This window comes from Callorhinchus milii, unplaced genomic scaffold, assembly GCF_018977255.1.
Source record: "Callorhinchus milii isolate IMCB2004 unplaced genomic scaffold, IMCB_Cmil_1.0 Scaffold3, whole genome shotgun sequence".
Taxonomy (NCBI): Eukaryota; Metazoa; Chordata; class Chondrichthyes; order Chimaeriformes; family Callorhinchidae; genus Callorhinchus; species Callorhinchus milii.
Window position 1 is genome coordinate 5,364,704 of NW_024704744.1, and position 15,240 is coordinate 5,379,943.

The 15,240-nt window shown below is 42.6% G+C and overlaps 1 protein-coding gene and 2 non-coding genes across 3 annotated transcripts in view; 2 read left to right on the forward strand and 1 right to left on the reverse strand.

Moving 5' to 3' along the window:
* The window catches only part of eys (eyes shut homolog), a 528,873-nt gene that overhangs the window by 80,829 nt on the left and 432,804 nt on the right, over nucleotides 1-15,240 (forward strand). Inside the window, exon 10 of the mRNA XM_042332751.1 lies at nucleotides 10,366-10,619. Coding sequence (XP_042188685.1) covers nucleotides 10,366-10,619 — 254 coding nt within the window. The remainder of the gene's footprint in view (nucleotides 1-10,365; nucleotides 10,620-15,240) is intronic.
* On the reverse strand, nucleotides 5,459-5,530 carry trnat-cgu. The gene has a single exon. It is a non-coding gene; the product is annotated as a tRNA-Thr (tRNA).
* Nucleotides 8,015-8,086, forward strand: trnat-ugu. The gene has a single exon. It is a non-coding gene; the product is annotated as a tRNA-Thr (tRNA).

Here is a 15,240-nt window from a genome sequence, read left to right on the forward strand (position 1 = left end):
AAGCGAGTGCTCTAACCACTGAGCTACAGGACTCCACATGGTTGTGTGTGGAGCACCCTGAAGTGAGTAAAGGCAGAGTTCCTTGTGGGTTTTGTGATTTATGTATTTTTTTTGGTCAGCTGAGTCTCTGACTCATTTGGAAACCCATCACAATGCTTAACAGTATTCAAACCAGAGTTCCACGCATTCCACCTACACATGGGAATTCCAGACATTTTTATTGGGATGGAATGTGCACTCTCTCCTTGGAGGGATGCATCCTGCTTACCTAATTCTGGAGAGTATTAGGTGCCAAGATTTGGGGACTGCAGATTCTTGCGCTATTGTTGGAGTCTAAAAACCTAAAACTGCATAACTTGTAATTAATATCACTGTCTGGCAAGTCTTCCTGCAGCTTGCCCTGCTAGGACCACCTTCGCTGTTGGGGCTTTGGCTTGCAGGGTTAACAGGAGCTGAGTGGGAAGAGTGACTGGTCTGCCTCTCCAAGTCCTGCTGATGAGCCAGGCTGGCTGAGCTATCATCAGCAGTGAGCTCGCTGATGGACTTCGTAAGAGAAGTTGACAAAGAGAATGTTAAAGACTTGAAGGAGTACGGAGCTGGTGCAAACTCAATGGGTGAATGGTCTCCTGCGTTGTAAATTTCTTAAGAAAAAATTAGTCGATTTTTTTTTAAAAAAAGGATTTTATAATTGCTTACTTGTTAACGAGCAATCTGTCAAATACCACCAATTAGTCCCAATTGTATTAAACTGCTTCATGATTCGAGCAACTGAGCATATTACAAATAATTGAGGGAAGCATAGGAAATCTGACCTGCAACAGTTAAATCCCGAGAGCTCTGATTTCTTCACAATAGTGTCTGATTTCGAGGTCACGGGCTGGATGTTCTGTTCAATCAGCCAAGTGGTGTTGGAAGCAGCTACAGAGCGACAGTAAAACTGCACATGGATCTCCAGTGTTGGGTGTGTTGGAAAATTCAAACCTTGAGGTGCTGAAAGGTTTCGGGATTTGGAGGAGGGATGACGTGGGTTTAGATGTGTTGGGTACTTAGCTCAGTGGTTAGAGCACTCGCTTTGCAAGCGAGAGACCTGAGTTCAATTCCAGGCAGAGGGCGAAACCTTGGGCAAGTTTCCTTACTCCGCACACCTAATAATAATCCTTCCAAAACCAAAAACAATAATAAATTGGTCATTTTCAATCTACGACTGTTTGTGGGACATTGCTATGCGCAATTGGCTGCCGCGTTCGCCCACAAATATACAGTCAATTCACTTTACACTGTGTTCTGTGAAGCGCTTTGAGACGTCCTCCCGATGTGAAAAGCGCTATATCAAATGCAAGGATTATTATTATTATTTAAGATGATGATAATGAAAATAATAATAAGCACTTAATCGCTACTTTGAGACGTCTCAAAAAGCTTCACAGAATATACTGTAAAGTAGATTGACTGTATATTTTGTGGGCGAGAGTAGAGAAGGAACAAGGAAATCTTATATAATAATAATGCTTGTAACAAAAACCGAGATCGCTGGGAAAATTCAGCAGGTCAGGCAGCATCTGTGGAGAAAGGAAAGTGAGTCAACGTTTCGAGTCCTGTCGAAGGGTCGTGAACCCAAAATGTTGACTCACTTTCCTTTCTCCATAGATGCGGCCTGACCTGCTGAGTTTTCCCAGCGATCTCGGTTTTTGTTTCAGATTTCGAGTATCTGCAGTATTTTGTTTTGATAATAATGCTTGTAAATGGTATAGCACCTTATCATCTGGAAACATTTCAAAGTGTCTTCGAAGGATTTTTTTTAAAATATCACTGACTCATTAGAGGCACAGCAGTGTCCCACAAACAGTCGAGGATTGAGTGACAAAATTATTATTGTTATTTTTGAAAGGGATTATTACCCTCAGAAAATGATCTGCCAATCGACTAACAGCAGATTCCTAATTACTGCTAGGCAAACAGAGGCAAGTGAAGTAAGGAAACTTGCCTAGAGATGTACTGAGACAGAGAAGAAGAGGACCTAGGTATAGAATTGCAGAGGACAATTTGAAGACGGAGACCAGGAAGTTTTTCTTTACTGGGAGGGTAATTAATGATTGGAATAGGATTGCCAGGAAGGGTGGTTGAGGCCAGACCCCATGACTCCTTTAAAAAGCAGCTTGACGCTGTGATGGGCAGGAGAGTAGGGTAGGTGTTCTGGAAGGATGAGATCAGATGGGCCAAAGTGCCTCCTTCATCCAAACTGATCCTGTGAACATATGGATGCCATAATAATAAACCTTCCATTTGACATGGTGCCTTTCATGACTTCTAGACGTCTCAAAGTGCTTCACAGAATATACTGTAAAGTGAATCAACTGTATATTTGTGGGAGAAACTCAGCAGCCAATTGCACACAGCAGTGTCCTACAAACAGTCGTGGATTGAAGTGATCAGTTTTATTATTGTTTTTTTTCTTGAGGGATTATTATCAGGCATGTGTAATAAGGTAACTTGGCCAAGGTTTCGCCCTGCCAGGAATCAAACCCAGGTCTCTCACTTACGAGGCAAGCGCTCTAACCACTGAGTTAGAGGACTCCTGATGGGAGTTGGATGGAATGAGATGCAAATGGACAATGTTGGGGTCAGTGGTGTGAAGGTGGATAGAACTGATGAGAATTAAAAAGTACGAATGGAAAGTAACCTGAAAACCTCTCTGAATTGGTACCGTGAGTCAGCAATCGCTTGCCCGATATCCATTATAAAGCTATTCAGCTTCTTCGTTGCCTAGATTCACATCATCATAATAATCCTTACATTTCATAAATTGTCAAAATGTCTCAAACTGCCTCACAAGATTTTACTGCGAAGCATAGTATGTGTGAGAACACAGCAGCCAAATTGTTCACAGCAATGTCCCACAAACAGCTATAAAGTAAATGATCTATTAATTGATGAAGGATTGTTGGCCAGGACACCGGAGAAACTTGCTTCTCTATTTGAACCGTGAGCCAGGGCTCTTTACCATCTACCTGAACAGGTCGATGTGCCTTTGGTTTAACATCTCAGCCAAAGGACAGCCCCAATAATAATAATCCTTGCAGTTGATATTGCGCCTTATCACACTGTTCAGACATCCCAAAGCACTTATAATAATAATAATCCTTGCATTTGACTTAGCGCGTTTCACGTCTTCCAGACGTCTCAAAGCACTTCACAGAATATGCTGTAAAGTGAATTAACTATATAATTGTGGGTGAAATACTTCATCCTCCACCAGCCCAGCAATCCCCCAACACTGCATTTGAGGGTCAGCTTGGACTGTGAGTGTAAAGTCCCGATGTGGGGTTTAAACCCCTGACCTTCGACCTCAGAGGCAAGAGAGCTACCAACCAAGCTAGGCTGATCAATGTCATTGCCATGACCACCAACGCTCCCGAGGCAGTGCAGCAGGTTGGAAACAACATGCATTGTGATGCATTAGAGCCCTTGTATTGTGATCAGACTGCCTTCAGATCATTAGCACCAACGTGATTGATTTAAGAATCTGCAATCGCTTTATTATTCTAATTGGGTCTTACAGGAAACTGGCAAGAGACTTCTGTTCATCATAAAGGCTAACACGATGCTTGTTTAAGCTTCATTGCAGTGAAGGATTGCTTGCTGTACTAATGGCTACATGGGTAACTATAAGCACTGCTCGACGGAGGACAAGCAACCAATCCTTCTGTATTTTTTTTAAAAAAAGCAATGTTATACTGCGGACACAAGAATGACAAAGATCCAGCAGAACAGTTTTTTTTTGCATCAGACCAATTCAGATGATCTTGGATTTGTGAATTTAGCCAAAGAACAAACTCTTTTGCTCTCATGCTAACCTGTATTTCCTATAAAATATTCTAATATCTATGCATTGTATAACATCCTTGAGTTTGATTTATCACATCCTTGGAGCATCTCAAAGTGCTTTGCAGGATTTAATGTCATGCACAGAGACTATTTTTGTAAATGAACCCAGTAGTCAATTTGCACACAGCAATGAACCCTCAAACAGCCATGATCATTTTTTTATTTGAGATATTATTGTTGAGGATTCCAGGAGAAACTCCCTTTTCTGTTCGAATCTTGCCAAAGGGACCTTTAAACTGGCAGAAGGGGCCTTATTTTAACATCCCATCCAAAGCCAATGTTGAGCTCCCCCCGGCACCACCCAGGAGTATCAACTTGGACTGTGGGATCAGAGTATCCACATGGGGATCTAACCCACAATCTTCTGATTCAGTGGTGAGAGTGTAACCAACTGAGCCAAGCTGATACCCTGGACAATGAGAGATATGGCAAGAAAGGCTCAAAGGATAGAGTTGGGTGTGGGGGGAGAGGGTGGGAGCGCAATGATGGATTGGAGGAAAGGGAAGAGGATGCAAAAATTAACTGGAGCATGCGGAATTTCAACAATGTCACACACTAGTTGGGCCTAATAATAATAATAATAATAGTCCTGTGTGCAATTGGCTGCTGCGTTTCACGGTATCAAATGCAAGGATTATGATTTATTATTTATTTGATGATAAGGTACCCTACCACGTTGTCGAAATGTCCCAAAGCGCTTTACAGGAATGTACTGTAAAGTGGATTGACTGTGCGTTTTGAAGTGGCTTGTTTCCTTGCTGTACTGTCAAGGTACACAATGGGATTCTATGTAAGATGCTCTTTCAATCAAAGGCACTTTTTGTTTCTATCCAGGATTGTTTTTGTTACGGCAGCATCATTCGTAGTCATTATGGCACTGTGTAGTGTCAGTCTCTCTCTAGTTTGCTCCCCACTGAAACATTGGAAATTTATTGCCTCTTCTCTTCTAATTAACTCTTCCGCCTTTTTTGTTCCCCGTGCGTTAGATGGATGATTGTGTTTAGTAATCATGCCATTACTTCTCTCCTCTCCGCTTTGTTGAGGCAAGAGAGATCGCTCACAGACACTTTAATTGGGGTCTAATTTGCAAAACGACTAATTGAGATTTACTAAAAGCTGCCAACAATTTCTTTGGTTTTATTAAAAAAAATCAAAGCCAGAAAATGATCAAACCGCACCACTGACATTCCCTTGGAGGATGTTAACTGCTTTGCGTATATCGCAAGTTATAGCATTTAGCACATCCCTTCCTGTATGTGATGGTGGGCAAGGATTCTTCCCACTCATCTCCTGTTCATAATAATAATAATCCTTGTATTTGATATAGCGCTTTTCACATCTTCTAGACGCCTCAAAGTACTTCACGGAATATATTGTAAAGTGAATTGACTGTATATTTGTGGGTGAAATGCCAATTGCTCACAGCAGTGTCCAACAGACAGTAATGGAATGAGTGACTTTTTTTGAGGGCTAATTATCCTCGGAAAAGCGATCCGCCAATCGACTAACAACTGGGTTCCTACTTACTGCCAATAAACAGAGGCGTGTGGAGTAAGGAAACTTTCCCAACATTTCACCCTGCTGAGAATCGAACCCAGGTCTCTCGCTTACGAGGCAAGTGCTCTAACCACTGAGCTACAGGACCCCACAAAACCCTGTTTACCCTGAAAGCCAAAGTCCTTGAAGGGGATTGTGGCCCTCACTGGACAAGCAATAGAAAAGATTGCCAGACAGTGCTCTTAGTTGCGAGCTATACTGTTTTCGCTGATAAAACTCCGGCAGTTACCCCAATACACACTCTGGGTTCACCAAGCCTTGGCCCAAGCCCAAGTTCATTGCCTAATACACTCCAGAATTAGATAAACATGGTGCGTACCTCATGGGAGAGAGTACACATTCCATTCCAGACACCAAACTGGAATTAAAAAATCTAATTAAACTGCCAGAACAGCTCAATGGACTGAATGGCCTCTTCTTGATCATGGTTTCCTATATTCCGAAATTGAACTGAACAGATAATAAGAATAATCCTTGTATTTGATACAGCGTCTTGTCATATCGTTAAGACATTTCAAAGCGCTTCACAGGGTATACTGTAAAGTGAATTGACTGTATTTTGTGGGCAACATGTGGCAGCCAATTTACACACGGCAATGTCCAACAAATAGCCATGAAGTGAGTGACCAATTTTATTTGGGAGATTATTGTCTAGGACACTGGGAGAGAGAAACTCTCTTTTTAAATTGTGCCGTGGGATCTTTAACATCCACCTGAACAGGCAGACGGGACCTCAGTTTATCGTCTCATCCGAAGGATGGTTGGTCTTGGTTGGTATATTTAGAAAAAAAATGTTGGGAGTTAACTAAACCGATACAAGGCAGTAGAATTTACATTTACGTAGAGCCTTTCACATCGGGAAGCCCTCTCAAATTGCTGGTTTAGCGTCGCTGCAAGACCCCTGCGGGTTTGAAGAAGCGCAAATCTCCCAGACGTTCGCCCTTGTGATTTACTCATTGTACCATATTTTAATAACCGATTTCTTATCACTTATCACTGTGATTATTACTTATCACAAGTATCTTATCACAGTAAACCACGAGGGAAAATGACTTGGAGACCTGTGTCTAATTCCTGTCATGATCAATTGCAAAAGGAATTGCTCTCACTGAGTCTCTGATATAATGGATTCTTATTGGTTAGAGCACTCGCCTCGCAAACGAGAGGACCCAAGTTCGATTCCCGGTCAGGGCAAAACACCTTAGGTAAGATTCCTTATTCCACACATCTCTGGCTATATAGCAGTAAGTAGGAACTCAGATGTTAGTTGATTGGCGGGGGTAATAATTCCTTTTTTAAAAAAAATTCTAATTTGGTCACTCAATGCACGACTGTTTGTGGGACACTGCTGTGTGCAATTGGCTGTCATGTTTCACAAAATATACAGTCGATTCACTTTACAGTATATTCTGTGAAGCACTTTGAAATGTTTCAACAACGTGATAAGGCGCTATATCAAATGCAAGTATTATTATGATGATGTTGAGCAGAAATATAACTCATTCCAGAGGCCTGCACCTTTGTCTCATATAAATCAGCCAAATGTTCTTTTAGAAAATAAATATATATATATATATATTTTGACTCCAGGAGTGGACACGCACTCATTGTTTGGCTGCTTAACAAATGCTTAACTACCATGATTTCCAGACCTAAAGTTGTAATAATCATTGTTTTTGATGTAGTGTGCTGTCAGGTTGCTCAAACAAATCAAAGGGCTTCCAGGATTTACTGTAAAGTGAAACAACTGCATATTTGTGGGTAAACTCAGCAGCCAATTCACTCCCCACTGGCATGCATACACCTTCTTGCTCTGATCTAATTTTTCCTGGGGTATGGTTCCATGGGTCCCTCGAGCCTTATCTCTTCCCACCCGGCAGCCACACACACACACACAACACGCACGCATCCATAACAAGGATGAGGAGCGGGAACCATGGTTGGTTTTGCCCTGCTTAACCCTGGGAAGATTGGGGACAATTTCAGACCTTCTCCGAAGCTCCCACTTGTTGAAACCAACAAGTAACACAGAACTTAGGAGTTGATTCAGTCAGCACTGGAAAAAAAAAACAACTGGACACACTAAATTTACAAAAACAAATTTGCTACAGGCAGGGAACGAATATCGTTGGAAATTTCCATAAAAATTAAATATTATCCTTTATTCTAGATTCGAAATGACACCATTTAAAACCACTAAACAAGGCTTTACCCTGACTATATGCTTAGTAAGTTTCCCATCCAATCTTTGTTCAACAATACAAGGTACTCAGCACTATTGCAGATACTAATAGCGAGACACATAAAGGTGGCAGTTACAGGAGAAAAAGATGAAGTGTGTTTAATTCCTAAAATATTTTTGTGCGAATAGCTTATTGACTTTCTCTTATAATTTAGCTGTTGTTCGGTGGTAGAGCTGGATTTCTCGTGGCAATTGATAAGGGCATTTTCTAAAGTGTTTGATTAAGGTCAGACGTGAGCTCTGTACAGCATTTCTTTGCTGAGCGATGTAAATAAAGCTGATTATTATACACTGTATATAGCTCCAAATGACAATATAATGTTATATTGAAGTCCTGTAACTCAGTGGTTAGAGCGCTCGCTTTGTAAGCGAGAGACCTGGGTTCGATTCCCGGCAGGGTGAAATCTTGGGCAAGTTTCCTTACTCCTCATGCCTGATAATAATCCCTCAAACAATAATAAATTGGTCATTTTCAATCCACGACTATTTGCGCAATGCTGCTGTGCGCATTTGGCTGCTGCATTTCGCCCACAAATATAAACAGTCAATTCACTTTACAGTCTATTCTGTGAAGCGCTTTGAGAGGTCTAGAAGACATGAAAAGCGCTAATCAAATGCAAGGATTATTATAACAGCAACAACAATCCTTGCATTTGATATAGCGCCTGGTCAGGTCATCAAGACGTCTCCAAACACTTCAAAGAGTATACTGTAAAGTGAATGGACTGCATATTGTGGGCAAAACGTGGCAGCCAATTGTGCACAGCAGCATCACACAAACAATGACCATACTATTATTTTTTTTGTTGTTTTTACTTTTTTGCGGAAATTATTACCCATGCACAGCGATCTGCCAATCGACTAACAACCAGGATCTTATTTACTGCTAGGTAAACAGAGGCGTGTGGAGTAAGCAAACTTGCTTGAGGTTTTGCCTTGCCTTGGAACCAAATCCGGGTCTTCTCGCTTGCAAGGCGAGTGCTTTAACCAACACGCTACAGGACTTCATTGTGTGACCAAGCGAGCATTACAGAAACCACTTTATTAGAGAAAGGGGCATTGACTTTGAAATGCGACTTGTGTGTAAACATGTCAGCTTGTGTCTTTCGGTGCACTTGAGAGGAACAGGAATTGAGATAAATATTAAAGAGCAGCCTTCATTCAAGAATGGATTAATCCCTGCCAAGGAATATCAGAGGGACATTTAATAAAACATATTTGTGTTACAAATATTTTTTTGGAGTCATGTAGGAATATTAAAGCAACATGTGCATCAGAGGCAAAAGTGATGTGTATTGTAGCATTAGAATATTGTTGCTGGATATATAATAAATCTGACTGGGTGCCCCATTACGAATTGCCAGCCACAAAGCTTTGCTTTGCACACATTTATTTTTCAATCTGATCAAAACGCAGAGGAGGATGAAATGCCAAAGTAACAAACAGCTTAAATTAACCTAAATCATGTTTTGCCAAGGTTGCAAATTACTTTTTTCCTAGACAAATATTTATTGTAATTCAAATGTTGCATATGTATTAGTGTTTCACTGCCTCGCTACATTGATCAGCCCATTATGTTATAAGATGTCACGAGCTGTAACACCCAGCTTATTTTACAAATAATAATTCTTCCATTTGGTCCAATTGAGATATATCGCCTTTTGTCTCAGAAACAAAATTGATTCATTTATACATCTGAGCCAGTGTCTGTTTTATTCTTTGTAGTGTTTAAAAAAAATGTACCCAAATCAAAACGTCTCAAGCACTTCACACTATTTGCTGTTAAGCGAAGTGACTGTGCACCTTTTTAGGCAAAAACAGCAGCTATTGTTAGCAAACAATGTTTGGAACTGACAAACGAACTGACGTCATGTTTTAGATAGTACCATGGGTTCTGCGGAGTCCACCTGAACAACTGATGTAAATTGGAATCGGCACACACATATATAATGTGTGTGTGTGTCTCTCTCTCTCTCACTCTCTCTGTTCCTGTGTCTGTGTGTCAGCCTGGCTCAGTTGGTACAACTCTCACGTCCGAGTCAGAGGTTGTGGGATCAACTCCCTACATCGGGACCTTCCACGCGCAGTCTAGGTTGACGATCCATTACAGCTCTGGGGGAGCATTGAATTGTCAGTGGAGCTTGCCTTCAGGTGAAACATTGAACCGAGGTGCTATCTGCCTGTTGCAACAACAACCAATTAGATTGATTGTTCAGGTAGATGCTACAGACCACTATTCGAAGAGTGAGCAGTGTTCCATCCCTTTCGTAAAGTGGCTGCCGCATCTGTCTTCAAAACGGTCACTGCACTTAACAGCAGTTCGTGTCGAGGTACTTTAGAGACGCTTTGACATTGCACGTGCAACATTGAAAGCAAGAATACTTTAATATTATTAGATCATATATTATTTTATCTATATATTGATTTCAAGAGCCTCATAATCATCTTGAAATCCCTTCATGCCTGGCATCTACTCAAACCTCTGGAACATTTTTTATCTATCCTTCCACTTTGTCCCCTCCTGAAGACATCCCTCTTTGACCGTGCCTACAGTCACCTTCTCCCCCCGGCTCGAGCTCAGGCTTTGCCACACTACGTGAGGCAGTTGTTGTTTGTTGTTATTCGTGTCCACGTCTCGCCTTGACACTTTTGCCCTCTTCCTCCCACCGCCCCCCCCTCAGGTGCGCGTGCCCTGCTGGATACACCGGCCGATTCTGCGAAAGCGACATCGATCACTGTGCCGGGAACGTTTGCTCGGAGCAGGGCACCTGCCGGGATGACGTGCACAATTACACTTGCCACTGTGCGGCCGGATACGAGGGGAGCCTGTGTGAAACGGAGACTAATGAATGCGCAAGCTCTCCCTGTGAACACGGAGCCAGCTGCATTGACTTAATTGGCCGCTTCACTTGCCGCTGTGCTGCAGGATTCACAGGTAGGCTGCTCAGCGAGACTTTACATCTGTACTTAACTCTTTCACCGACTGAACCCAATGCTTGGTTTGTGATGACTGATCCTCCAGACTACAATCTTTTCCCCCAATTTTTTTTTTATTCTCTCTTCAGCCTAGCTCAGTTGTTACCACTCTTGCCTCTGGGCCAGAAGGTTGGAGTTCAATGACAACAAACAAAAATAACATTTATGCAGCGCCTTTACAACAACAACAACAACAACAAGATTCCATTTATAGAGCGCCTTTCACGTCGGGAGGACGTCCCAAGGCGCTGGACAGTTAGGATTTGCACCCGAGCTGGGGATTGGAATCAAGAAGCATGGAGGGCAACGGGGTAGAAGGGTGGCCGAAGGCACGGGCATAGATGAAGATCTTGATACAGGCTTTGAAGGAGGCAAGGGACGGAGCGAGGTGGAGAGATTGTGGGATAGAGTTCCAGAGAGTGGGGGCAGAAATGCTCAACGCCTGACTGCCAATGGTGGGGAAGGTAGGTCGGGGGACATGGAGTTGGCACTGGCCTGCTTTATGTGCCCTTCCCTACACGTCCCGCCGTTGGTAGTCAGGCTTTCAGCTTATCTGCCTCCTGTCTCTGGAACTCCATCCCAGAGCCTCTATGGCTCATTCCTTTCTCACCTCGTTCAAGGTCAATCTCAAGCCTTGCTTTTTGACCGTGCCTTTAGTCATCTTTCCCCCCTCAGCTTCCACCCCCAATTTGTCAAAGACCGTCAAGCACCTTGGGACATCCTCGCGATCTGAAAGATGCTATGTAAATGTGTATATTATGTTTTTTCAGACTAATATTCTATGTGGTTTTGAGCTAGAGATACACAAGCGGGGAGGGAATTAGTTGTGGAGTGGAGTAGGGGAGAGGGGGATGAAAGGAGAGAAGAACAAGCTCATGAGGGTGGGGGAGAGGGGGAACAGAGAGGGAAAATTAGAAGAATGGGCCTTTTCCAGGCTTGGTGAGTACTAAAATCCTGCTTTGTTGATGCGAACATCCAAGCCACTTTCAAGAAGAGGAGGTTCATCAGCCATCCTGAAACTGGAATTCTTTTTGTCGATCGGTTTCTGAAGTCTCTTTCACACTGACTGGTTACAGTTGAGTTGGCAGGTGCAGCCAGCGCTGTATAAATGGGGCATGGGGGAAAGGTGGAGAGCTGCAATCCGTTAAGTGGGAACGCCATGACAGGAATGGAATTGTTCCATTCATCATGACGTATTCATTAAGCAAACTCCGGCAGTGCTGTGCTAAATGCTAAATGCACCGCCAGTCAACTGTGGGGCGAGATAATACTCCAATAAAGGAATGACCGCATTCATCACATTTCTATTAACTGCCGCACACTGTGCAATGCATGTCATTATATATATTTATTGCATATAAATACATCATATATATATATAGAGAGAGAGTGAGAGATGGGAGAGTGGGGAGGGAGAGAAATACATTGATCTCAAACAATAATAACGGGTAAAACACAAAGATTTGAAAATTGTTCTCTCGCCTGTTTTTTTGCGGTTGGCTGGTTGTCCTGGAAGGATGAGTTGAGATTGGATGAGCCCTCTTCATCCAAACTAATCTTGTGTTATTGTGTTATCATTATTATTTATTGTCACGGACATATTTTCGTTGGCCAGACATTTTGTCCAGGTTCCAACCAACGGTCAGGTCTGGGTTGGTTGCCAGAATTCACCAGCAGCAGCAAGAGTGATGCCTCTATTGTTTATTTATCTCATCCAGACTAGATTACACCAATCCTCTGCTGGCCAGACTACCCACCTCTTCTCTTCACAAGCTACAGACTATCCAGAACTCTGCAGCCCGTGTCCTTTTCCCGCACTAGGCCCTACAAACCTATCATCCCCATCCTCACCCGGCTACACCTGCACTCATCCCCCAGCGAATCGAGTTCAAGATCCTCGTCCTTGCTTTCAAACCCCTTTGTGGTCTCGCTCCACTTATACTTCCCATCATTGACTGTTGTACTTTCAGCACATCTGCCTCCACTCTCTGGAACTCAGTTCCCTTTGACTATGCCCTTCCCTTGACTCCTTCAAGGTGCCACTCAAGATCTTCTTCTTTGACCACACTTTTGACCTCTCCCTCCTTCCCCCCCCACCTTCTCCACTAGGTCAGCTCCGACTCTGAGCTCGGCTGCAAATTGTGTCCAGTGCCTTGGGACGTCCAGCATTTTGGGTTGTCCTCCCGATATGGAAGGCACTATAATATAACGTTGTTGTTATTAAGTCCACTTGTGTAGCCCAAACTCTTATTTGACTCTCAATAGCTCACACACATGTATAGATATATAAGGAATGAGCTAGATATCTAAAAAGGAGTAAACTCCAGGAATGGTGGGGATAAGGCACATATTTAGGACTTTAAAAGACTCTGCACAGAACAATAGCCTGAATGGCCTTCTTCTGGGCTGTAAGTTTCTATGTTTCTATCTATGGGTTTGAAAAAGTAAACCCAGACCAATAATTTAGAATCTCAAGAGGACACAGATTTAGAGTTGCAATGGGCATTTTGCAACGCAGCTTCAAAAACTGTAACTTACATGAACTCTTCATGTATGTGAAAATACCACAAAACACTTCACAGGGATAAAGTGGGAGCCCAGTATACTGAACAATAATCCCCAAATGAAATCCATCATTTACTGTTGTCTGCAGGACATTACACCAATTGTACCAATAGGCTGCCACCTTTGCCTTCAAAACACAGTCACTATACCTAACAATAAATCCAGTGAAGCCCTTTGAGACATTCTCTTGATGTGAAATGAACTGTATGTAATGCACAGATTAGAATTATTATAATAAAATCCCTTTTGATTTGAAAAAGAGCTCTTTATGGTGCTCTGAGATGCTACCTACAGAAGGGCACTACATAACTGCAAGTTATTGTTGTGTTGAAATGACGAGATGCAAAGCTAAGCAGAACAAAGAAGGACAAGTTTGCTGCAAAAGACGAGTGAGCTGAATCTGCAACATTAGTTTAGAAATGGAAAATTACTAGTTGTGATTGAATGCATTTGACAAGCATAGAATATACAGTTGGTTAATATACTGTTGGAAAGTATGCAAATTGGCTGGTGGCTGTGGTTACGATATTACATTAGGTAAAAATGGGTTTGTTACAATTCCTGCAGAATCATTTTCATTGAATTTCAGAGGCGCGGAATGAGTAACTTCGGGCTGACATCAGAATGTACATGCATCAGGTTAAACAGCATTAGCTCAGCCTCTTTATGCGCACAAGACTTTAACGGCTGGAACATTGAAAACATTTAGCCGTGTGACCTGACAACTCAAAAGTATCGGAAGCCGCAAATGGTTTGAAACAGCTCAGGCCGTAGAATCTTTGTGTTTATCATACCATATAATTTACGCCTGGAAATTTCATTTCATTTCCCTTTGCAAAGTCGTGCATTCGTATTTAAATCCCAATGTGAAAGGAGTAATATAAATGGAAATATATTGTATTCTTGTTATTTGAATGTAAGGTATATTTAAAGTAATGTGGTGCGTATTCTTTTCTGCCTACCTCTTCAATAATCTCTCGGTTTGTGCACTCAATCTCGAATCCGGGGGGCAGTGGGTGGGGGGTGGTCAACAGTGACTGGAGCCTCTCCCACTGTGGTTGCATACATGACAACTCGGAAACAAATCGTCCTTGCATTTTGGTACAGTGCATTAACACGACGTGCCTTCTGCACATCCCACGTCCCCTCCACTCCACCATCGGCAGCCGTTCTTTCAGTCACTACACCTCGAAACAATGGATCTCTCTGCTTCAATCCCACTCCCTCAACCCCCTATTTGCCTGTCTTAGTTTGCACCTGAAGACCTTCCTCTTTGACTATGCCTACGGTTACCACCCCAGCTCAGCATCAAGCTCCGCCACTGATGAGTGTGCAGACACTCTACCCAGTGTGAGGTGGATAAATGCAACTTTGGAGTCCTGTAGCTCAGTGGTTAGAGCACTCGCTTTGCAAGCGAGAGACCTGAGTTCAATTCCAGGCAGAGGGCGAAACCTTGGGCAAGTTTCCTTACTCCACACAGAGCCTAAAAATAATCCCTCCAAAACCAAAAACAATAATAAATTGGTCATTTTCAATCTACGACTGTTTGTGGGACATTGCTGTGCGCAATTGGCTGCCGCGTTCGCCCACAAACATACAGTCAATTCACTTTACAGTATGTTCTGTGAAGCGCTTTGGGACGTCCTCCCGACGTGAAAAGCGCTATATCAAATGCAAGGATTATTATTATTATTATAACTTGTTGTTGTCCGTTGTAATCGAGGCGTTTCGAAGCCCCTGACAGGAGTTTCCTGCGAAGTGTACTGACTGTGTTTTGCCGGCGAATGCAGTAGCCTATTGGCGGACAGCAACATCCTACAAACATCCATGAAGTAGGCAAATTAGCTGCCTGCCCTACAAAATATACGATCGCTTTACAGTAAATCCTGTGAGGTGCTTTGAGACGTCCACCTGGCGTGCAAGGAGCGAGATCAATTGCAAGGATTATTATTAATAATTATTTTACAAATCACACAGAGCTCTGATGTTGATAGCACTCATCCTATAATGCACAA